Source organism: Lupinus angustifolius, chromosome LG01 (genome assembly GCF_001865875.1).
Source record: "Lupinus angustifolius cultivar Tanjil chromosome LG01, LupAngTanjil_v1.0, whole genome shotgun sequence".
NCBI lineage: Eukaryota > Viridiplantae > Streptophyta > Magnoliopsida > Fabales > Fabaceae > Lupinus > Lupinus angustifolius.
The window spans coordinates 34,970,489-34,994,881 of NC_032009.1; the positions used below are offsets into that span (position 1 = coordinate 34,970,489).

Genomic DNA, 24,393 nt, shown 5'->3' on the forward strand with positions numbered 1-24,393 from the left:
GTTTATGTTTTTTTGGCTGGTAGCAATGACTTATATCTCTAAATAATAGTAATACAAGTTATGGGTTTGGGCTGATGTAAAAGGGTTGGGGTAGAAGGTTATACATATTGATGTTATGTAAACCTAATGTAACAAGAAGAAGAATAGTAAAACACTAATTTTTATTCTCTCTAATAGGCACAATTGGTCGAACATCGTTACCAAATCTCTTGTATTATTCTCTTGTCTCTATACTCTTTACTATTTGATTGTTGCTTGTTCCTAACAGCATGAAACATGGTATTTGTAGTGTGGTCGAACATTTGAAGGATCTATAATATAAAAGACAAACAATAATAACAAAGGAAAAGAAGAAAAAAAACAAGGCAATAATGCATTGTATTTATATTTTACGCAAACCAACAATAACAACAAAGTCTCTATACACATTTCACTCAATCAATCCTAACAAAAGAAGCACAAACAAGAACACACATGAATAAATAATAAACCTATTCCGAATACTAAAGTGTACATAAGAACATTTTAGTATCATTGACTTGAGACATGGAAACGGGAAGTTTTTGGGACGGAGGATCCTCGTTCCATAAGAACATGCATAAAGGAAGAACTCGATGGTCTTGTTGGGTTATGGGCATTTAGTCTTGTTGCCATGGGTTGTCATGTCAGTATAACAAGTCCCACAAAGCTCTCTATTGCCAGAAGTACCAGGTGGGACACACTTGCATCTCACACAACATGCTCCACATGCTCTTTTGCACAAGTTCGGCCTCGAATGTACACTGCATCTCGACTTGCATAATCCCCCACAATCTTCAAAGTCAAAATAACAACATCGGGATAACAATACACACTCCGAAAAATATTAGTTCATTACTAATAAGGTTTCAGAATATATTTGGTTATACCAAAAAATATATATAATTTATTTGATTTATTGCATTAGAAAACTACTAAAGTACTAATCATTTTTTTTTGTTACTGCTTACCTATGTTTTGCATGAATCTTCTGTTCCCATCTCTAACCATAGGCTGAAGAAAAGAAGAAAAATCAGCATAAACATTATTATATGACATTATAATTAGTAATTGTATGGTAATCCAATATAAACCAGAGTTTAAAATATATGCACTGACAGTGTAAATTATAACCCTCTTATGTTTCCCATAAGTAAAAAGAAAATTTTGTCAATTATGTAAAATAGAAAGTCATTGTAAAAGAAACACTACTGTGTAATATTCTGTAAAAAATAATGAGCAATTAAATGCATACCGGCTCATTCGGATCAGAACCAGATGAAACCTGCATGACAAAACACAAAGCCAAGTTAACAAAAACAAAAAAATGTATGGATCGAGATTTATACATTGTCATCGTATCTTTTATCATTCATGTAATGATCATCACCGGCTATCCACAAAAAGTAATTCAAATGAATAATGAATAATATATTAACTGTATAAATCTTGACATTAACAGTACATAGTAAAGCTAGTACTAATTAGAGTATACCTTATTAAGGCAGACAAGAAGCAACATCCCAAAAACAAAAAGTACACGTAATGCCATTGCAGCAAGACACAAAGGTTGTTAGAAATAGAGAGAGAGGGTTAAGAGTGTTATTTAGGGGATTGAAGTTCAATTTCAGCCAACACTACTCAATGAGTTGATGTATGAGTTAGTTCACATATAAGCATTTATATAGGCAAGAGGTATAGTCAAAAGATTCCATGGTTTGTAGTTTTTTAATTATAAAAGCACCTTTCATTCCTCGGAATTTAGAATAAGGATGATCTCCATTAATGGAGAGACAATTGATTATTTTTTCTTATATTTTCAATAATAAAAATATAATTTCATGATAATTAAGATTAATTTGATTCCCTACCTTTTCATTATTGGTCTAATAGCCATTAGACATTAACAAATGGGATCAACATGGTCTTTTGTATCAGTATTATGGTAAAAAAATTATGAAAATTATCCATTTATCATAACATTTTCTGTTATACACTTAAGGATATACGTTAAAAAAATACACAAGTAGCTTATTTAAATATGAAGAAGAATGGTATGGTGCACATTTAGTGTGATAATGATAGATGTAAGCAATTTTATTCTAAAAAATAGAGATTATTGGGATGTTTGAATTTGTGACTTCATTGTCACTTACTTTTTAAAAAATATGAAATATTAATATTAAAAACTATACATTTTGAAAAAATATGCAGCAAATGAACCTTAGTACTTTTTTTGATACTATAATAGTGGTTACATATTTTTACACAATTGATTAAAAATGCACTCCATCAAACATAAGAATAACTTAAATATATAAGAAAGAATGTATACACTATAAAACTTTTTATATAATATTATACTATTATCTATCCTTTATATTTAATTATTATTTATTCCATATAAAAATATAAATAAATAGTCAATGACATACTAATTCTATAGAATCTTTAGATAATGACTCTAAAACATTTTCTTTCATTTTTTCTCTTCTAACATTTAACTCTCAAACCAACCTTTAATCCAATAATATGTGTTTCCTCTAAAGTTCGAGCACTTGGAAGAATTGAAAAAATTGTTTGTATCTATCAAATATGCTTCACATGTTATATATATATGACAAGTGGTGGAATCTTTTTAACTTTTAAGAACATTGATAATATGAATGGTTGAAGTCAAATTTTAGTTGTTAAGAAGTGTAAATAATATAAAAAAATTAGAAGACAAGTTTAAGAATCATTTATGGTTTGTAAGGTTGGGGATACTCTAAATTGGGAAGAAAAGTGGCAGACATTAATGGTTTTAGGGAATAAAGTGAAAGATAAGGTTTGAGAACTAACCCATAAATATATCTTTCAAACATTTTCGTTTCTTTCATTGTTCTTCAAAAATCAACTCGTAAATAAAGAGAGGTTTTATGTAGAAGGTGAGTTGTGACAAACAGTATGAGTGTTCCAGCTGGTTTCACTACAGCTCAGCCACCTACTCTTTTTTCAACAACTCCCATCTGGACACTTTACCTGCAACATCATTATTCTCCATAAAGTTTCATTTTTTATCACTTCAAACCAACTATCCAATTTTAAGACTTATTTTTCTCACTTTATAATAAATGTTTTTTATTTAATATAATTCCTTTATATAAGTGTATATGATTAATTTAATAAATCTTTGAATCATTGGAAGTGCAACACAGACACAGGTATTGGTATTTAATTTATCTGCTAGCTGGTTTGGTATCTTAAAAAGTTTGTAAAATATCAAGGAATATTTATTAAGTAGTAATTTTATGATGTATATATTTAAAATGCACTCCATCAAACATGAGTAACAGCTAATAAAGGATGGAGCAATGTGCTTTATTTGTAGTAGTGCATTATCTTGTATTATGTGTCAGTTAAAACCTTAAAGTGTAGGCCATTCTGAATTTCCAGTTTGTGGAATTCAGCTAAATTATTCTTGATAATTATGCATCATATGTGGAAGGACCCCTTTTTGATTGGTGATATAAACTACACAATGATAGTTTGCTTTTTGATATGTTACAGAATTGTTTATAGAAGAATTTAATTGTATTCAAGGATTAGTCTCTTAGAAAGCCCAGGACTGTTATTTCAATAACCATAGAAAAGAGAAAGAAAAGAAATGTTATTTCTGCCCAAGACACCAAGATAGGGATGATATAGCTTCTCAATAACCACATAAGGCCAGTTTAACTAGTTTAGCACAGTTAGACCGGAATTTTTACGGCTCAAAGTGGTTCAACCCCTCATTCAGTTCATATGGCAAGTCATAAATGTTTTCAAGTCTGATCAGTGATTGGACCAGGTAGTTCAATCCTCACATCATTGGTTTTATTCACCTGTATGTTTTTCTGTGTTTAAATATGTGATTCAATGATTGAATTTTATATTTTGGCATATGAACCAACAATTACTTAACCAATTCTTCAAAAGTCATTCAGTTCTAGCCTTTAAACAATCCAGAGATGTTCCCTTGTTACATAACTATTATATATAATGAATATGAAAATACTTTAATCTTGATGATACAATATCCTTGAAAGCATGTACCTTCTTGGCTTCAGAATACACATGTTCAGCCCTCTAGAAATTAATGCATCAAAATTCAGAACATAAAAAGAATAATAAATACATCAAAGTTAAGTGGCAGATCACTCCCCTTATATAATCCCATAAACCTAATGTATCTGTAATTATTTTTACAACAATACAAACAGATTCACATCCAGTTATTTATATTCTCTTTACTCTGCTTACAAATCTTCAGTGACCCTATTCTAATACAGTCAATTTGACATCAGTTATGCATTCCTTGAAGATATTTCAAAACTGCAGTTGGTTTCACTGTTCCTGAATCATGGACAAAAATCCCTTTCTGATCTGTTAGTCATATAAATACATGCATTATTAGACAGTTCCAAGGGACAGAATCCATAAAAAAATTCAGACAAAAACTATTTATGAGTGCCAAGGAATATAAGTTCTACCTGCCAACCAATTCAGTGGATTCATCTTTTTAGTCTAACATTGAAAGATACAAGTTTTCCATGAGTAGTGATTTGTTTTGAGGTCATATGAGAATGGAATTGATTTCAGGAAACTCATACCAGAGGAAGACCCTTCATAATTACACAGATACTAGCCATGTTGAATGGACTTTTGCAGATTGTTTGATATCCTAAAGCTATAGTTCATGAAAATATGGTGTAGAACCTAAGGGTTCACTTCAAAGTTCAAACAATCATGATGGGAAAATCTATGAAAGTGCTACCACTGGTCTGCACAACTACAGAACCCATCTTGAAAATGATGAAAACGGTTAGCATCTCTAACACTTATGAGTCTGTTTGTGATCTTCGATATTAGCTTTACAGCACTGTGGCAATCATCACACATCCGAAGATTTTTTATTATGCGTATGGGTGCTGGTGAAGGTATTTTCATGAGGCCATATGCTATGGCCAGTTTCTCACTGTGATAGCTAAGATAACCTTCCTTCTGTTCATCTTCCACATCATGCAACACAGCCGAAATATTTGGTACATATCCCAGTGGCTTAATCATAGCCAACAACTGTTGCACCTTATCATAAATTTGAATAGACTCGGGATGATTGCTACCTTCTGAAAGAAAGACATGGATATCATTTCTTATCTCTAGCCAACTTACTCCAGGTTCCTTCTTAATGTGTCTCTCCCTCATCAATTTCCGAATTGTCACGACTCCATCCCACCTCCTTGCCTTGGCATGCATGTTCGATAGCAAAGTATATGTCCCTACATCATGAGGGTCCATCTCTAAGACAGATTCTGCAATTCTTTTGCCCAAACCGTAATTTCGATGAACATGGCATGCATTAAGCAAAGTTCGCCAGGCAACAACATCCCACTTCATTGGAGTTGTCTTCATGAAGTTCTCAGCCTCATCAAGCAAACCAGCCCTGCACAAAAGTGCAACAATACAGGTGTAGTGCTCCAGTCCTGGCTCAATCTTAAATTTCGTCATTAGCTGATTCAAATAGTAAAACCCTTCTTGTACAAGAGCCAAATGAGCACAAGCAGAAAGAACCCCAATAAAGGTTACATAGTTTGGACATTGTCCTGCAGATATCATGTCATGGAACACTAGTAAAGCTTGTTTACCAAGTCCATGATGGGAGTACCCACATATCATAGCATTCCAAGTGATAACATCTCGATTTATCATATCTGAGAACACATCATGTGAAGAATCAATACTACCACACTTGGAATACATATTTATCAAAGCATTCCTGACAATGATATGATTCTTAAAACCTAATTTCTCAACGTGAGCATGTAAAAGATCACCGCGTCCCATTGTCGCCATACCTGCACAAGCATTAAGCATAACCGCAAAAGTGTACTCATTTGGCAGAGTATCCTCTCGATCCATACGTGTAAATATATTCAAAGTCTCCTCAAAATATCCATTCTGCAAGTAAGCAGTCATGAGGGCTGTCCACACAACCACGTTCCTTTTTTGCAGGCCATCGAAAACTTTCATTGCATCAAAAGCTTTACCGCATTTCCCATACATGTCTATCAGCATGCTACTGACAAAGACATCAAAAATGAAACCACCTTTCAGCAACTGGGCATGTATTCCCAAACCTAATTGCAAATCTCTAATTTGACCACAAAGGCTCATGACATTGACATATGTAACACTATCCCAAACCACACGCTCATCCAACAGCCTCCTCAAAACTTGTAAACCCTCTCTTGAACGCCCGGATTCCACAAATGCACTCAAGACAGAGTTATAAGAAAAGACATCATGCCCAGACACTGTGTCCAAAACCTGCATTGCTAAGTCCACATGAAAGCACCTTGAGTACATGTGAACAAGTGCACTCTTCACATACTGATGAAACACCAACCCACACTTCAACAAATACCCATGACACTGCTTCCCCTCTAGGATTCTCCCACTATCAGAACAACAAGAAAGAACAGTGCTAAATATATACTCATTAGGGCATGCATTTTCCAATGAAACCAAGTTCTTAAAAAGCATGAGAACTTCTAAATGGTCCCCAGTGTGCAGATACCCAGCCATTAAAGCATTCCAAGAAACCACATTTCTCACGGGCATTTCATCGAACAGCTTTCGTGCAAGATGTAATTGGTCACATTTGACATAGAGATTGATCAAGGAGTTAAGTTGAGTGGTATCAGTGTGTTTTGAAGTTTGGTTGCGAATTAGCAACTGGGTATGGATGGTTTTTCCAAAGCGTAGCCATTTAGAATCAGCAGAGATTTTGAGAAGCTTGAGAAGGAGTTGAAGGGAGCACAGTGCAGGACTTGGTGGTGGTAGTTTTAGAGATAGCATTAGAATTTAGCATGCAAATATCAAAAAACAATGTGAAATTTACACTAGCCACTATTTTTCTACTAATTATCTTAATTGTGAAACTTTTTAACTCTTTTGTAATTATAGAATTTTTGGTTTTCACATGTCTAATCCAATATTTTAAGGAAAAAACAGATAGTCACAATTTTTAACAAATGAGAAAAAATACAATCAATCATGGGCATTGTCTTGCTTTTATTTGGTAGTTGGTACTACCAAAATGTATTCCTCACCTTTTGGTACGTGGTTATCTCTCATAACAAGTATCACTCTTAAAAATTAATCAAAATTTTTTGGTCATTATATTGATCTAGCAAAGTATTACATTATTAAACTAATATCTTGTTAGTATTCATGATGACTAGAGACGGCAAAACGGGCATTGTCCGCGGGCGCGCCCATATAGCCCGCATTTTTTTGCGTGCAGGACATAATTTTTTTGTCCATTTGCCCTTTTCGCCCAACCCGTTTTGCCAGCCAAGTTTGCGGGCATTTTCATTGGGCATGCGGGCGGCCCATAAACATAATATAAGGAAAAAAGTAAGAAAATTTTAGATTATTCAACAATGTCTGTGGGCCGCCCGCCCGTTAGCCCGTTTTAAAATGGGCAGGACATTGAATTTGTCCGTTAACCAATGCGGACATGCTCGTGCCCACTTAAATTTTTACGGGCATTTACGGGTGTGGCTAAACGGACCAGGCGATCCGTTTTGCTATCTCTAATGATGACATTTAAACTTATTTATAGAAAATGATTTTGGAAACCTTCAACTAAAAATATGAATACTATCATCACTCATTAAGATATTTCAAAGAAATTATATTTCATATAATAAATAAGTGATAATAGTATTCATATTTTCACGACTTTGTAATGTTTATATCACGACCAAAAAAATGTTATTGATAATAGTACTTTGAAAATTAAACCCATCTTATACTTTATTGTAATTTTTAATAGAGTAGAAACAAATTATTTTTCTCTATAAATTATTTCATGCCTATCAACAAAATAAGAGTTCTCGTGCTTTGCACTAGCGGCTTGTAAAAGACTACAAATTAAGATTTCTAAAAGTGACAATTATTTATAGAAATAATGAATACAATTCAGACAATATTAGTTGATGTTTGAATTTGTTAAAAAATGATTAGTTTTTCAAGTGGTTTTAACGCATATTAATGAGGTTATTTATGGTGACTTTTGAGTTTGTGAAATAAAAAAACGCACTAGTCCTATATTCCTTTGAGGATGGAAGTTTAAAGGTTTTATAAACCTTAATTTTTATTATTGGGGTGTGCCACAAGGGTACAATGAGTTTTGTGAGTCACACAAACAAAACTCTTCCACACATGCACACCACCACCACCACCCTCGCCACCGTCGGGTCGGGCTTGGGCCCCACATTCTTGATAAATAAACATTTATTTTATTTTATTTTGGGCTCTTTTTTGGGCTTGGACTGTGTGTTGACCAAGTCAACACATGCATGCCACACGTGTGAGACCTAGTCCATATGGTTGGAGAGTGGGAGGAGAGGATCTCGATTTTAGATAGTGATCCGCGTGGAGAAAGGTTCCAGCCATCGGATCATGTGACCGTTTGAGATTGGGCCACGTTTTGGGTCGTCGGATGGAGGATCTATTGGAGGCCTCACGCTATAAATAGAGGCCTCCTCCCCTCATTAGAACTCGTACCAAGTTGAAGACATTTCCTCTCAACTTTTCTTTCTCCCCTAATACTCCGTCGACGCATTTCCGACAACATTCTTCCCCTTTCTTTCTCCCCCAATAAAATTATGTATATCTTCCTTTTTCATATCTCATTAAGTAATTGATACTGGCCAGTGGAAACCGATTTCAATACCGCTGCGATACAATAATTATACCAGTGGAAACCGGCCAAAACCGGTTATACTGGCCAGTTTTTATTTAAAAATATTTTTTTAATAAAATTGATAAAAATATTAATATTTTTATTGATTTTTCAACATTAATAATAATACATTATATTTTTATATTTAATTTCGCCGATATGTGGTTTAATTAGTGAACCACCGGTTGAACCGTTATAACACTATATCATTACTCTAACCAGTTTGATGACCAGTATGGTATTAACAACACTAACTCCTTCGATTGAAGTTACAAAATTAAGCTGAGTAAATAAAAAATTACAAAAGTAAAAAAATAAGTAAATAGAAAATTCACATACTCCCTGGCACATGTTAAGTAGTCCATCAACTAAACTAAAATGATGCATTTATCATTTTTGTAAACTGAAATACTTAAAAGCATTGTTGTTAAAACCGTACCGTTATCAAACCGGTTAGGGTACTGATATAATGATACAGTACAGTGGTTCAACCAGTGGTTCAGTAATTAAACCGCACGCCGGTTAAACCGGACATACCTACTTATATTTATATATATATAAACCTATAACAAAAAAAATTCCAAATAGGTCTCAAATTTATAATCCATATTTATAATCTACTCAAAATTCACATAAATAAACAACTTTAAGTCTTTAACAAATTCAAAATCTAAATTAAAAAACATATATTAATCCAAAATTATCACTTAATAACCACAAAATATAAATAAATGACATAACTTCACAACTCACTTTATAAAACAAATAAATTTAGAGTTTTAACATTTAACATCAAGGAGTCAAAGTTATCTTATATGAATATTATATTTTTCTACCAAATCCTATCTTCAGACAGTACTCCAAGATTACACAAATGTCACTGAGATTACACACGAATATTAGCAACCAAAATGTGTAATCTAAGTATGCTTTGGAAACATGTGCATGTGCCTTGAAGTGTTGAAGAAGAGTTGGTTGGAAAGATCAGTCACATTGTAATGAGTTTTTAAGTTTTTTGAAAAAAAAAATATATGTGTATAAACCAACCGGTTTAGTAAAATACCGGCCGGTTCACCGGTTTTGATACTTGGCCGGTTCAACACCTGTACCGTACCGGTTAGGGGCCGGTTCACCGGTTTTCCGGTTGAACCGGCCGGTACGGTATGGTTTTTATAACTATGCTTAAAAGAACCGTATGATAATATATTTAGAGGAAAGATTCATTTACTCCAAGAAACTTATTTCTCATATCGGTCATCAATTTTAGGAAAATCTAATGATTTAAATTAATAAGTAGATCTAAACCATTGTATATCCTTAGAATAGATGACTAGGATGAGAGATAAGTAAAAAAACTTAGTATTGTTGAAGTAAGTGAATCTCAATGAAATCCTTAACATATCTTTAAATCACAAGAAAATAGTGGATGCACCATGTAACAGCTTTTTATCTTGATCAAGTAAAGATACTAAACTCTTCATATTTAACTCTTCAAGCACACTAGGAAAAAAATATGTTGAAAGCACTAGAATTTAATGGTGGTGAAAAAGTGAGAATGATATGACATGTGAGAGTGAGTAAAAAAATTGATGGATATAAACTACATTAGACCCAGACAAGATATATTCTATCACTAAAAAAAGGAAAGGATTTAGTACCTGAGAGTCAAATCAGTATTGAAACTGTTTCAGAAATAATGGCTATTCCATTACCAAATCGAGAGCTATTCATAGATGGAGAATGGAAAGCTCCATTACTCAACAAACGAATTCCAATCATCAACCCCTCCACCCAACAGATCATTGGTTATTTCTATTTCTATTTCATTTTTTATCGTCACTTTTTACATTAATTTTATTCCAAACGATGCCCGATAAATGAGAGAATTATGTAACTATGAATACAACTTTAGCTTCTTTTATTATGTGTTTCAGGTGATATCCCAGCAGCTACTAAGGAAGATGTGGATCTAGCTGTTGCTGCTGCTAAATCCGCATTGTCTCGTAACAAAGGTGCTGATTGGTCTTCTGCTTCTGGTTCCGTTCGTGCTCGTTATCTTCGTGCCATTGCTGCAAAGGTTCGATTTTTACTACTATTTTTGATAAATTACACCTACCCATTTCATTATTTCTGCATAATTTACTCTCATTTTAACAGATCACTGAGAAAAAGACTGAATTGGGGAAACTTGAAGCACTTGATTGTGGAAAACCACTCGATGAAGCTCTATGGGACCTGGTAACCTTTCACATCTTAAAATGTCGATTTCTTGGTACTACCAAGGATATCCCTCACTATTTGGATGAAGAACTAATCTTTTTCAGAATGTGTGGTTGTCCCTCCCAAAAAGTGTCGCTACCATAAATCGAACTCTTGACTTTGACTTTTTGGTTATCCTGGGGCCTTACACCACTAAGTCAATACCTTGGTGATAAAATGTTGATTTGTTAAAATGTACTACTGGTGTATGCATACCAATCAAACTCTAGCAAAAAAAAAGTTTAATTTGACATGCTTGTTTGCTTATTTTATGTGTTTTTATTCTGTATTTTATGTAGGATGATGTTGCTGGTTGTTTTGATTACTATGCTGACCTTGCTGAAAAATTGGATGAAAAACAAAAGACTCCTGTTTCTGTTCCCATGGAGACTTTCAGGAGTTATGTTCTTAAGGAGCCTATCGGGGTTGTTGGATTGATCACACCATGGTATTTGGCTGCTGCACTTTCTTTTTCATGCTTCATGTTAATTGCTTATGCATTCTTTTGTTGCTATTTTTAGTAAATTTTAAAGCATAGGTTATTTCTTTTTACATTTTTCCTGTATTTCAGTAACTGCTTCAATTTATATACAGTTATCTGTTTGCTTAATTCGAGGTTTTATGTGTCTACCTGAGTTTGTGCTAAACAATCTTTAATCGTAAGGGGTTTTCAAATTTGATGCAGCATCCGAAAACATGTGCCAAAACTTATTGCACGTGATGATACAATTGGAAACTATTTCCCATTCGTGAGAAACACTCTTATGCATGCACATTCGTCACTGTAACATAGCTATCTGTTCCTGATTCAGTGTTTTCAATGGCCAACGAAATGATGTTTTAGGAACTATCCTCTGTTAATGGCGACATGGAAGGTTGCTCCTGCTCTGGCTGCTGGTTGTGCTGCAATATTGAAGCCATCTGAATTGGCATCTGTGTATGCTCTCTTCAACTATTGAAAGTTTGCTTCTTTGTTAAGTTTGTTACTCATGCTTTATTATGTACAACTTCAGGACCTGTTTGGAGCTGGCTGAAATATGCAGAGAAGTAGGCCTTCCTCGAGGTGTATTAAACATTCTCACTGGATTAGGCCCTGAAGCTGGTGCTCCTTTAGCATCCCACCCCGATGTAGACAAGGTCCAATTGCCTTTAGTTTTTTAGTAGAATTAAAATTATACGGAGTTATATATGTTCTGTGTCTTGCGAATTATGTTGTCTTGAAGTTTGCAAGGCTACCATCACATTATGGCCAACGTTTAACTTTTGCAACAGATTGCTTTCACCGGAAGCTCTGCAACTGGGAGTAAGATCATGACAGCTGCAGCACAGCTGATCAAGGTATTCTAAATAGTATTATCTGCAAATTGTGTAGTTCAATTGTCCTTTTGTTTTAATAGAATGAAGAACACACAGTAAGAGTTAGGATAAGAAGTTAAGAACCCCATATTTTCATGATCTTTTCTTCATGAGTTCATCTGATATCAGATTTGTGGTTTCTTGGCAGCCTGTTTCACTAGAGCTCGGTGGAAAAAGCCCCATCGTTGTTTTTGAGGATGTTGACCTTGACAAGGGTCAGTGCCTTCTCAAGTTTAGCTATTTAATTTTGGGTCTCATATTTTCTTGCTTCATGGAATCAAATTTCACTAAATACTGATTGTGGATGAGTTAATGTTTGTATCTAAAACATATTGCACGATTTAAGCGGATGCTAATATACACTTCGATGTTTATTGATCTTTTCTTCATGATTTGCAGCTGCTGAATGGACCCTCTTTGGCTGCTTTTGGACAAATGGTCAGATATGCAGTGCGACTTCCCGCCTGATAGTACATGTAAGTTTAATAAATCAATCTAAATGGTGTACTCTTTCCATCACACATGTGTGTGAACAAGTGGTTTGAGCTTTCTTTCTGTTTTTATTCTTCTTATGCATATATTAATATAGGGAATTAGGGATGGTCATAGTAGTTCCAAATGTGATAGAATAGGAATTCTGCTAGCAATTATTTGTGAAATGTCCGAAAACTAATAAAGACACTTTAATTGTCTCAGGAAAGTATTGCATCAGAATTTTTGAACAGGCTTGTGAAATGGGCCAAAAACATCAAAATTTCAGATCCTTTCGAGGAAGGTTGCAGGCTAGGTCCTGTTGTTAGTGAAGGACAGGTATATTTGCCACTTCTCACATATGCATATAGTAGATATTTACTTAACTCGCCCCCTACTCCTTTTAAAATTAAACCGAAGGGTAGGTTTTTGCTTGTTTAAATGCCTTCTTCAATACTCGACACGAAAATGTATGATATGATATCGTTAATGAATATCATTTATGATCAAGTTGCATGTAGGATACATCAGTATAAAATTCATGCAAAGCATTGTTGGATGGTTGGCTCACTTGGGCTGTATTTTTTTTAATTATCATTTTGACTGAAAAGAAGGAACACCTTTTCCTGAATATTGTATATGCACTTTCCATGATTTAGCTATCTTTGACTAAATTCTACCAGTATATTGTAACTTAAAACATTTTATTTATTTAAGCATTTCTCTTGAGCAAAGATTATGCAATATCTAACATTTATAATATATGGTTCAGTATGAAAAAATATTGAAGTTTATCTCAAATGCCAAGAGTGAGGGTGCAACAATTTTGACCGGTGGGTCTCGCCCAGAGGTATTATTATGAATAATACTTTCTTTATAAATGTGTTTAGTTATGTATTTCTTCAATATTTGTGAGAGTTGAATATATTTTGCAATTTGAGATCAGCATCTGAAGAAGGGTTTCTTCATTGAACCAACCATCATAACTGATGTAACTACCTCCATGCAAATTTGGAGGGAAGAAGTATTTGGACCTGTTCTTTGCGTAAAAACATTTAGTACTGAGGAAGAAGCTATTGATCTAGCGAATGACACCATGTGAGTTGATGATTTTCTACAAATTGATATTAGCTTCATGTGAACTGTTTTGTCTTATTTGTGCATCGATACCTAAAGTTCTACATACTTGGATCTTTCACAGCTATGGCTTAGGTTCTGCTGTAATATCGAACGATCTAGAAAGATGTGACCGCTTAACTAAGGTGAGACTGATCCCAAGTTATCATACAAAACAACAAAAGGAATATTTATCTAATTGAATAATTTATCTTGTCTCATTGCAGGCTTTTAAGGCTGGAATTACATGGATCAATTGCTCTCAACCATGCTTCACTCAAGCCCCATGGGGAGGCAACAAACGTAGTGGTTTCGGTCGTGAATTAGGAGAATGGTATAGCCCTGATATCCTAAATAAGCAAATTTGAAATTAACCTCGAATATCTTTCTTTTCCTTCCGTGAGATACGAGATGATCTAAACATCTTAAATATGCAAAAGAAAGACATAATTGTGAAATGATTCCTGTGGATGTTGAATGCACTAGTATCCTACCTCAAGATATCATGACACTAGTAAAGCCCTTGAACTATATAATTGAAGTAATTAAAAATCATATGGGTTTGTGATACTTTGACCCATTTAAGTTAATAATCTTAATGATATTCCTCTTGTATAGTGAACAAAAATAAAATGCTAAGCTAGTTTCACTAGTGGCTTGCTGGTTGGTTGTGTTTTTCTAAATTTGTATGTTCCTTTGGTTTGAAGCTGGCATAAAAGGAGAACATTGTCATGGAGACAATACAATAAACTCCTTTGAAATCACAGCCGAAATATGAATGCTTGTCTGATTTTTGTATTATTTTTTTCAGGGGGCTTGATAACTACTTGAGTGTGAAGCAAGTAACTCAGTATATCTCTGATGAAGCTTGGGGCTGGTATAAGAATCCTACATAAGTAAATTTATGATAAACTGTTGTTGTAATAACTGACATTCAATAAGGTCTGGATGACACCAAATTATAATGTGATAATCGTGGGGAAGACTTAATATAAATATCTCTATGCATTACTCAAGAATTGGTTTTTCTGTTATGGTGTGGATGATACCAAATTATTTTCTGTTTTTGTATGTTTAAATGGCCTTGTTGGATTTTGATTACTGCCAACTTCACCATTCTGGTTGCGATCTTTTGAAGAGTTTCCTGTTTATGGTTTAGGGTTTAGGGTATCAATGATTGTTACTTCAAATAGACTTGTATCTCCCTCCCCCATTACAGTTTTATCAGTTTGATTCATTCTCAGTATCAAACTTCAATCGCAAAAGAATACAGTTGCTGTGCCTTCCACAACACCATTGCAGACTCAATTCCACAATATTGCAAGCACAACTGTAATTGTGATTTCGAATTTAAAACACTGTTGGCATATCATTACATGGGGTATAACTATGCAAAACAAAGTAGCACAGACTAATGGCAAAGAGAGTCACGGCAGAACACTGATTTCACAAAAGTTGTTGAAGCTTCAAGAGACCCTATGTAACTATCAATTTCAGAAAGCTTAGTTTCAGTAGCTATGCATATGATCACAATAACAGAAAACATTCTGAATTACTTGAATACCTTAAGTAGTTATTCTCAGCCAAGCTGCTAACAGACATGAGTTACAAAATGTGTACTGGCTGAGGGTTATGAACTCATTTCAAATCAAACCAGATAATGGGAAAGAAAATAGCAGATATTTCCCTAACTTTTCTGTGACACTCAGGTGAAAGAAACCTTCATCATGTATTTTTGTTAAAATAATCCTCAACATAAAGGGTTAAAGCTTTATAAATAGCAGGCAATAAGGAATTTGCAAGAACTCTAATAAGCTGACGCATAGAGAAAATACATCCAACAATGTATTATTAACAAAAAAGAAAACTATCTTATCTATTTGACTTTCCAGACATGTTACAAAATGTGTAATGGCTTCTTCTCAGCAACTTCAGAGTACCATGATTTCCATGCTTCCATGTAATGGGAGAAGAGTTCTTTCAAAGCTGCACCAAAAGTAAGTTCAATATCAGATAAGTTGAATTTTTCAACAACCTAGCAGTATTCAAGCCACTCAATGATAAAGTTTAAACAGTGCTTACAAATCTCCCCTAGTGCTACATCAAAGAACAATCTTATGCAAAGATGAGAATATTATTTACCCTCATTTTGATAATGGGGACGGTGTACAGTTGCAAGACTGTCCCAATCATGGACCTGCTTCACACTATTATTCTCAGAAGGTCCAACTTTGTGCACACTTGCTGGAGCAAAAGGACCAAACTGGTAGCTTCTTGAACTCTGTTTTGTGCAATGTTTTAAATTACTTTTATCTACCTGACCTAGGCCACTAACATGTTCCAGTTCTTTTTGCTTCATAGGCTTCTGGCTGAACTCCCCATTTACGAATACACCCACCTTATTCCTCTTAAAATCAATGTTTGAGATATCAGTTCCAAACGCCCTTTTCCTAGAATTGATGACATTTGAACTTTGGTTTTCATTCAAACCCAGCCACCTGAATGCTGGTTTTCTTGTATCTGCAGTATGGGTCTGCATCAATTTGTATAATGATGGTAAGCTTACTAGATGGATATGTTAAATTGCACAGTATTGTTAAACAAATTAAACCAAAGAGAATATGTAAAACACTCAGTGTCATCACTCATATCCCATGCTATATTTTCAAGTAAAAGAAATACATGAATAAAAGAGATGAAAGTTGTGGCTAAGTATCACCTTCTCAATGAGGTTCATGGAAGATAACACATTTGCAATGTCATATAGACGTCTTACTTTCGCTGGAGGAAAAAAAGCAGAATGGATTATAAGTGCAAAAGTTCCAAGCTCATTCTTTTGTCAACAGATAGCATAAAATCTTGTAAATTACGAAATTGCTTACTTCTCATTATGGATGAACTATGGGCATCCCCAAGCAACAACTTTGCAGCATCATCAAGGGAGATCAATTCCATCTACAAAGAGATCAGAGTTTTAAAATATCAAGATTAACTCTGTTACATAGCTAGATAAAAAAGAAGCATTTACTAAAAATGACAAAGAAAATTGCCGTACATTAGAGCATATAAAGAGCTTGACAAAATTCTGAGTAAGCAGCGCCAAGGATTTTTCCCTTCTATTATCTGAAAAATAGCATAGAAACTGTGTAAGCCTGAGATTTTCCTGACTGTAAGATTTAACAGCTAATTTGCAAAAACAGCATCCATTCTATGTTAAGCAATTCAAAACTCTAGTACCTCATTTCTTACAACCAGTTCACAAACAAAACTTAATTATTTAACTAGTACTTCATTTCTTACAACCAGTCCACACAAAAACATCACTCATTTTATTTTTCACAATCCAATGTTCTAGCAATTATTATGTCTCACTGCAAAAACTACACTCATTTTCTGTCTCAAACTGTTTCACAAATACAACTTATTAGCACAAATATAACCCCAAGTCCCCAACCCAAAAAATGCAATAACTTAGAAATTTTGAAAACTAAAACTAGCAACGATACATTTATCAAAGGAACAATCCAAAGAAGCAACTCACTCATTTATGCATCCAGCCAGACCAGATCAGCACCTAGACTCGTGACCAAGCAAAGATAGCCAACATGACCGAGGGAGTAGCTACCGTGACCAAGCTAGCAAGGACCAACATGATCGAGGGAGCAACTATCGTGACTGAGCCAACATGGGACAAACTGACCGAGAAGTCTAGCCATGTATCCAAACATGGCTGAGACACTCTGACTGTGGCACATGACTAGGGATGACAACGGATACGCGTATTCGCAGGTATTTTTAGGTACCCACTGCTATAACAGGTATCCGCGGGTTTCCTATATTATAAATGAATTTTTAATTTTTTACTTTTATGTTTCAAATGAGATGAAACTTAATTATTTTTGTACTTTTTGATTGAATATTTGACAAAAATGCTAAATTTATTGGTGTTTTCTATTTGTGTGATTTTTTGTTCTCATTTCATTAACAAAAAGTATATTATTTTTTTGTAAAACGTGTATTTCTACGTATTTAATAATATTTGTAGGATGTTTCACCACCAAACTCAATAAAATATGTAAACAAAGTGAAAGAAAAAAATATACAAAGTGTAATGGATGTTAGAATAATACTTTTTATTTTAATTAAATAAATAAATTAATCATATAAATAACGAGTACCCGCCCATATGTACTACGGGTATTTTTAAAAACCCACTTATACAACCTGTGGGTACCAGTTTGTGACTCATGCTTGTACGGGATTTTCCCACGGATACAGGTTTTTTTGTCATCCATACCCATGACGATATATCAAGCTATGACAGGGACACTCAGACTGTGGCGCATAAGGACAAACCAAGACATGGCCCAGACATTCTGACCGTGGGACATAGGCATACCATAGGCCATGACCGTACCAATCTGACTGAGATAGCTGGAAACCAAACAGGTCGTGGCCACGACAGCCTGCTACAACAAATATCTTCTTATATTACAAATTTTCGATAAATTGCCATATTTAATATGTGCGATATTTAATTAATGGTAGTTAAAGAGTTAATTAAGAGTGAGTTTTCTTTCTATGTTTATGTATATAAAGGGGTTTCTTATTTTGCTTTGTTAACTATACAAGATACTTACATATTCTATCAATTAATAGAGATAAGAGGTATTATTCAATACTTAGTTCTTACTTTCTATTATCTTCTTGTTGGATTGATAATCCATTCTTGTAGAAGATTTTCGCTTTCCTTGATGGAATCAACAACTTCATCTTCCTCAATCCCTATACATCCTCCAGCAGACCCTTCACAAGATCCATCCTTGCCATATTATGTCCACCCTTCACAGAAACTTGCAAATCTTTTTGTCTTACCATTGCTGAATGGTGAAAACTATCATCCATGGGCATGGTCAATGAAGAGAAGTCTCATATCCAAACAAAAATGGGAGTTTGTAGATGGATCCATCAAGATGTTGACCAAGACATATCCGCTATATTGAGCACGGGAGAAAGCAAACAACATTGTCACCTCATGGATAACTAGATCAATCACACCTTCCATCCATAAAGCATTCTTTAGATAGACAATGCATATGAAGTATGGGAAGAGCTAAATGAGAGATTATCTCAAGGTAATCTCTTTAGCATAGCAGAACTTCAAGATTAAATTACAAATTTTAGGCAAGGTGATCTTAATGCCACTGAATATTTTACTGGACTTAAGATCTATTGAGATGAATTAGACATCTTTAGGCCATCACCTAAGTGCTCTTGTAGTCCACTTCCTGATATTAAGACACACAGAACTAAGGACAAGGGAGTAAGATTTCTCAAGGGCCTCAATGATGCATATAGTGGGGTTAGATACCAGATCATGCTTATGGACCCCCTTCTTAGCATGAGCAAAATCTTTTCCATTGTCATACAACAAGAAAAACAAATGTATGATCATAACTTAGAATCAAAACTAAGGACCCTGTCTAGAAATTTAAAGAGGGGAAATTACTCAGGCAGATCATATAACTCTAATAGAGGTGATAATAATACATTTACAAAAGGAAGCTCTAGTATGTATGGTAAAGGGACATGGAACAAATCACCAGCATCTATAAAGTTTTGCACCCATTGCAAAAAAAAAATGGGCATACCATTGACATGTGCTACAAATTGCATGGATTTCCTGCAAACTTCTCACTCAACAAAGGAGAACAAGCAAATTTTATACCATCAGCTACCACAGATGAACATGAAAGAAAAGGCAAAATGGAAGTAGAACATCAAGAAGACAAGATCTTTGGTATTGGCAAACAACAATACCAAGGCCTTGTGAGTCACAGCAGACACCAAGTGCACAAAGATGTGATGAACCTTCAAACAATGGTGACCCTTCCAACATCCTCTCTGCCACTTCAACACAACCTATCGAACAACCTAAACATAACTCCAAAATTGATCCAAGATTCATAAATTGGATATTAGATAGTGGTGCTTCCTACTACATTATTTGCAATCAAACAAATTTTGACAGTTTTACCAAGACTAGACTCATTATGATCAAACTATCTAATGATAATAAAGTAACTTTACATATTTCTGGGACTATTTTTCTTCTGCTCAACTTAACTTAACATAAATATTTTTACTTACCTGCATTTTCATATAATTTGTTATCTATATCAAAACTCATGACTCAACTTTTACCTTATTCTATAATACTTCTAATTGTATCATCCAAGAGAGGACCTCTTCGCAAAGAATTGGTGCATCTAAAGATTCAAATGGGCTATATGTGTTGAAATCCATAAAGATACATTATGAAGTGAATTTTTCTAATACTTGTAATCCTAGCTTTTCTAATTCAAACTAGTGGCATTATAGACTACAACATCCTTCACGCATGTATGGATATTATCAAGACAAAATTTTCCTTTGTTAATTCAAATAAAGACCAATTATCTGAAATTTGTCATTTGGCAAAGCAGAAAAAACTTGTTTTTCCTATGATCATTACTCATTCTTTAACTTGTTTTTTCTAAGTTTTGAAATTGCCAGAAATAGCAAAGACAACTCTATGAATCAAACAAAATATGCCCTTGAGATCTTCTCTGGAGTTGGCATGCTTGGCTGCAAAGTCTCCTCTGCTCCTATGTCCAGTGGCAGTCATCTCTATCAAAACTCTACTAATCTCCTTCATAACCCTTCATCTTATAGAACATTCATAGAAAGACTCATTTATCTTACCAAGATTAGGCCTTACATGTTTTTCTGTCCAACAACTAGCAAAATTTATGGTCGCACCTACCATAATTCACCACAATGCTGCTCCAAAAGTGATCAGATACATTAAGGGTTCCCTTGTTGTAGGCTTATTCTTTTCTAGTAACTTAATTGTTCAACTTGAGGCATATAGTGATAGTGAATGGGTAGCCTGTACAAAAACTAAAAGATCCACAATGAGATATTGAATATATTTTGGAACTTCCCTTATCTCATGGAATTCAAATAATCAAAAAATAGTTTCAAGGAGTTCATGTGAAGCTGAATATTGGGCAATAGCTATAACTATTTGTGAAATAACTTCATCGACTTACATGTTTGAGATAGCAATTTTCTTTTACATTGCCAGATTTAATTTATTGTGATAATCAATCGACAATACATATTGCAACAAATCTTATTTTTCATGAAAGAACCAAACATGTAAGCTTGATTGTCACACAATCATAAAAAAATGCACTTAAGGTAAGATCAAGTTACTCCTTATCCCTTCCCATCTACAATTGGTGGATACATTGACTAAACCATTGGGAGCCAAAGACTACATATCTATTCAAGATACTTGCATATTCAATCAGTAAAGATAAGAGGTCTTATTCAATACTTAGTTCTTGTTTTCTATCATCTTATTCTTGGAGAAGATTTTCACTTTCTTTGAACATTGTAGTTCTCTTAAGCATTCTTAAGAGGAACAAACAAGAAAGCGTATTAAAGCACGTATGATATCTTAAACTGCTAAAGCAATTGTAAATGTTGTTACCATTCTTATGAGACTTAGGAGCATCAGAATTAGGAATGCTCTTATCATTCTGGCTTCCAGAATTGGACAGGGTTTCATCATCATCCTCATCATCCCAAACCTAGGACAAATTGTTAACAACAAATGGATTAACCACACTATAAATATCTCAATTAAGCTCCGAATAATAGTAAATTATAAATTAATAATAATTAAATATTTACTTACTTTTGCATTGACTCCTTGTGAACCCTCTAATTTCTCCCTTAGAGCCTCTTCCTACAAAATCATTCATAAACTATAAATTATTGACAATCTATGTTTTAAATTCCTGTCACAATTACAGTAACGATTGTAGTCATTACTATTGTGGTCATTGCAATATGGATTTTGGGGTTGCAATGTGAATTAATGTGTAATTAAAAAATATTTTTCAATTCAATAGGACCTGATGCGGCCTAATGCAGTGCGAATATGGTCCATTGCGGCCTAATGCAGTGCGAATGTGGTCCATTGCGGCCTAATGCAGTGCGAATGTGGTCCATTGCGGCATGATGAGACCACATCATTATTATTTGAAGTTAGACCGCAACCACACTATTATGTCCGCAATTTAAATCATTATTGACAACCTTCGAATCATGTTCATTCATTAACAATCAAATTACTAAAAAAAAAAAATCGAATTAAAATCAACATAAGGTCGTGTAACAGTGAAATGCTTAAAATGAATAGCAATCAAATACTTCAAAAAAAAAGTGTAATTCAAATTTAAAACTAAAATTACCTTAAGTTCATGCAAAGCACCAGGAATAGCCGCATAACCTTTCCAAGTGTATTGATTCTTAGCCTTTCTCGCAAGCACACCAATACTCTCAAGAACGTTAACAATATCATAGATCCGTCTTCTCTCCACACCTAACCTAGCTGCGGCATCATCAAGTCCAATCAAATGAATCTCATCTCGATTATACAAGTTCAAGAAGCTGCATCAAGAGCAAAAAATAATTAGGTTGAATTAAATTGAATCGAAATAGTGAACAAAAAATTGAGAACGGAATAGTAGTATACTTGGTGCATAAGAGGCCTAAGGATTTTTGTTTGCGATTATAAGTGTGAGGCCTTGTGGTGGAAGAAGAAGGATTAGTAGGACAAGATGAAGACATGGATGATGAAAATGGAGAAGAAGCAGATCCAGAGAGAGATTCGGAGTGAGATTCGGAGAGAGATCCGGAGAGAGAGGGAGAGAGAGAGAGAGAGAGACCGAGGGCCGTTGATTTAAGAGATAGAGAGAGAAGAGGGAGTGTTTTGAGTTAATGGCGCGGGATCAGAATTTTTAAATATTGGAGAATTGCGATTTGGAGGGATTCTCTTTTTGCAGTTTTAAAATTATTCTATTTAAGCGGGAATAATTTGTGTATCAACCATTTTTTTTTATAAAAGATCGTACTATCTTTAAAAAAATTATTCACATTTTAACCATTAATATTTTGGGAAATTCAAAGCTTCGAATTAGTAATTAGATCTAAATTATTTGATTTTTTAAACATTAATGACTAAGATATGAATTAAGTTTTTTAAATTTATTATTATTATTTTGTCCTACTAAGAGTATCTCTCACTCTTTTGACTAATAGACTAATCTCTTTCGGAACGCGTGGTTCTCTTCCCAATAAGTGTCGCTCTTAAAATTTTAATTTTTGACATTTTTATCATTCTAAGATCTAATTAGATCTTACATCAATAATTTAATGGTAAACTTAGTATTGAAGTATGTGAATCTACTTCCACCATTTTTTAACTTATTTTTTATTTTTTATTATAAGGGAATGTTAGTGATTGGTTTTGGTGGAGCTAGAAAGTTCATATTGGAAATAAATATATTTAATATTTAGAGAAATGTTTGACTTGAATTTCTAAAGTCCAGTAGCTCAACATAATTTATTAAACAATATTTATAGGATATTTAATAATATAATCATAAAATTATTAATTGTTGATTTATAACTTACTAAAGTTACCTTGCATTATACAATATTATTTTTATCCGGTGATATAAAAAATAAGATAAATGTTAATGATAAGGATGACAAAAAAATTAGTATTTGTGGGAAACTACCGGAAAAACACGTACATGCATGATACGAGTTGCAAACAGGTATCTATGAGTTTTACAAATGGATTTTTAAAAATAGTTGTACTATATATGGGCGGATATGGATATTATGGTACTCATGCATGCTGTTACTAGTTATTTATATGATTATTATATTATATTTAATTAAAATAAAAAATATATTATCATAACTTTCATTACATATTTTCCTTTTAATTTGTTTACATTTTTTAACTTCTTTATATTTTTTATTGAATTTGGTGGTGAAACATCTTCCAAATATTATTACATGTATAGAAACACGCATGTCTTGCAAAGAATATATATATTTTTTGTTTTTGCCAAATATTAAAAGAAAAGGCACAAAAATAAGTAATGTTTATCTCATTTGAAACGTAATAGAAGTAGGAAGTTAGAAATTCATTTATAATATAGGAAACTCGCAGGTACTCATTGTACCCACGGATACCTAAAACGCGGATACCCGTACAAATACGAGCATATACGAGTAATACTTTTTATTTTGAAACGGTTAGCGGGTAGCTACTATCCATATCAGTTTGTGCCTGTTGCCATTCCTGATCCATGACACCCAAATAAGTATCTTAACTCTTAAGAAACATATTTATTTAACAAATGCATCATAAGATAATAATATTTGAAAAGTAATCAAAGTTATGTCATTTTCAATATTATTTTAACGAGGGAATATCATAGTTTTCATCAATTTATAAAATAATATTTTCAAACACTTTATAAATAAAT

The 24,393-nt window shown here is 33.7% G+C and overlaps 4 protein-coding genes across 4 annotated transcripts; 1 reads left to right on the plus strand and 3 right to left on the minus strand.

The window, feature by feature from the left end:
• LOC109339827 (gibberellin-regulated protein 5-like) lies at positions 356–1,680 on the minus strand. Its single transcript, XM_019577381.1, has 4 exons — positions 1,514–1,680; positions 1,274–1,303; positions 990–1,155; positions 356–813 (listed from the first exon to the last, which is right to left on the minus strand). The coding sequence occupies exons 1-4, from the start codon at positions 1,568–1,570 to the stop codon at positions 629–631; spliced, it is 438 nt and encodes a 145-aa protein (XP_019432926.1). The 5' UTR covers positions 1,571–1,680; the 3' UTR covers positions 356–628.
• Positions 4,027–6,910, minus strand: LOC109362715 (pentatricopeptide repeat-containing protein At5g39680). The gene is made up of 2 exons (XM_019608707.1): positions 4,530–6,910; positions 4,027–4,392 (listed from the first exon to the last, which is right to left on the minus strand). The coding sequence occupies exon 1, from the start codon at positions 6,895–6,897 to the stop codon at positions 4,810–4,812; it is 2,088 nt and encodes a 695-aa protein (XP_019464252.1). The 5' UTR covers positions 6,898–6,910; the 3' UTR covers positions 4,027–4,392; positions 4,530–4,809.
• On the plus strand, positions 10,418–15,072 carry LOC109362763 (betaine aldehyde dehydrogenase 1, chloroplastic). The gene is made up of 15 exons (XM_019608783.1): positions 10,418–10,596; positions 10,726–10,868; positions 10,949–11,029; positions 11,350–11,498; positions 11,895–11,987; positions 12,064–12,187; positions 12,323–12,388; positions 12,555–12,621; positions 12,806–12,882; positions 13,103–13,216; positions 13,650–13,727; positions 13,824–13,975; positions 14,079–14,139; positions 14,221–14,327; positions 14,805–15,072. The coding sequence occupies exons 1-15, from the start codon at positions 10,488–10,490 to the stop codon at positions 14,887–14,889; spliced, it is 1,506 nt and encodes a 501-aa protein (XP_019464328.1). The 5' UTR covers positions 10,418–10,487; the 3' UTR covers positions 14,890–15,072.
• On the minus strand, positions 15,743–22,770 carry LOC109362772 (E2F transcription factor-like E2FE). The gene is made up of 9 exons (XM_019608795.1): positions 22,584–22,770; positions 22,300–22,498; positions 21,741–21,791; positions 21,534–21,633; positions 17,049–17,116; positions 16,876–16,948; positions 16,713–16,774; positions 16,136–16,526; positions 15,743–15,979 (listed from the first exon to the last, which is right to left on the minus strand). Exons 1-9 carry the CDS (start codon positions 22,676–22,678, stop codon positions 15,891–15,893), a joined length of 1,128 nt encoding a protein of 375 aa, XP_019464340.1. The 5' UTR covers positions 22,679–22,770; the 3' UTR covers positions 15,743–15,890.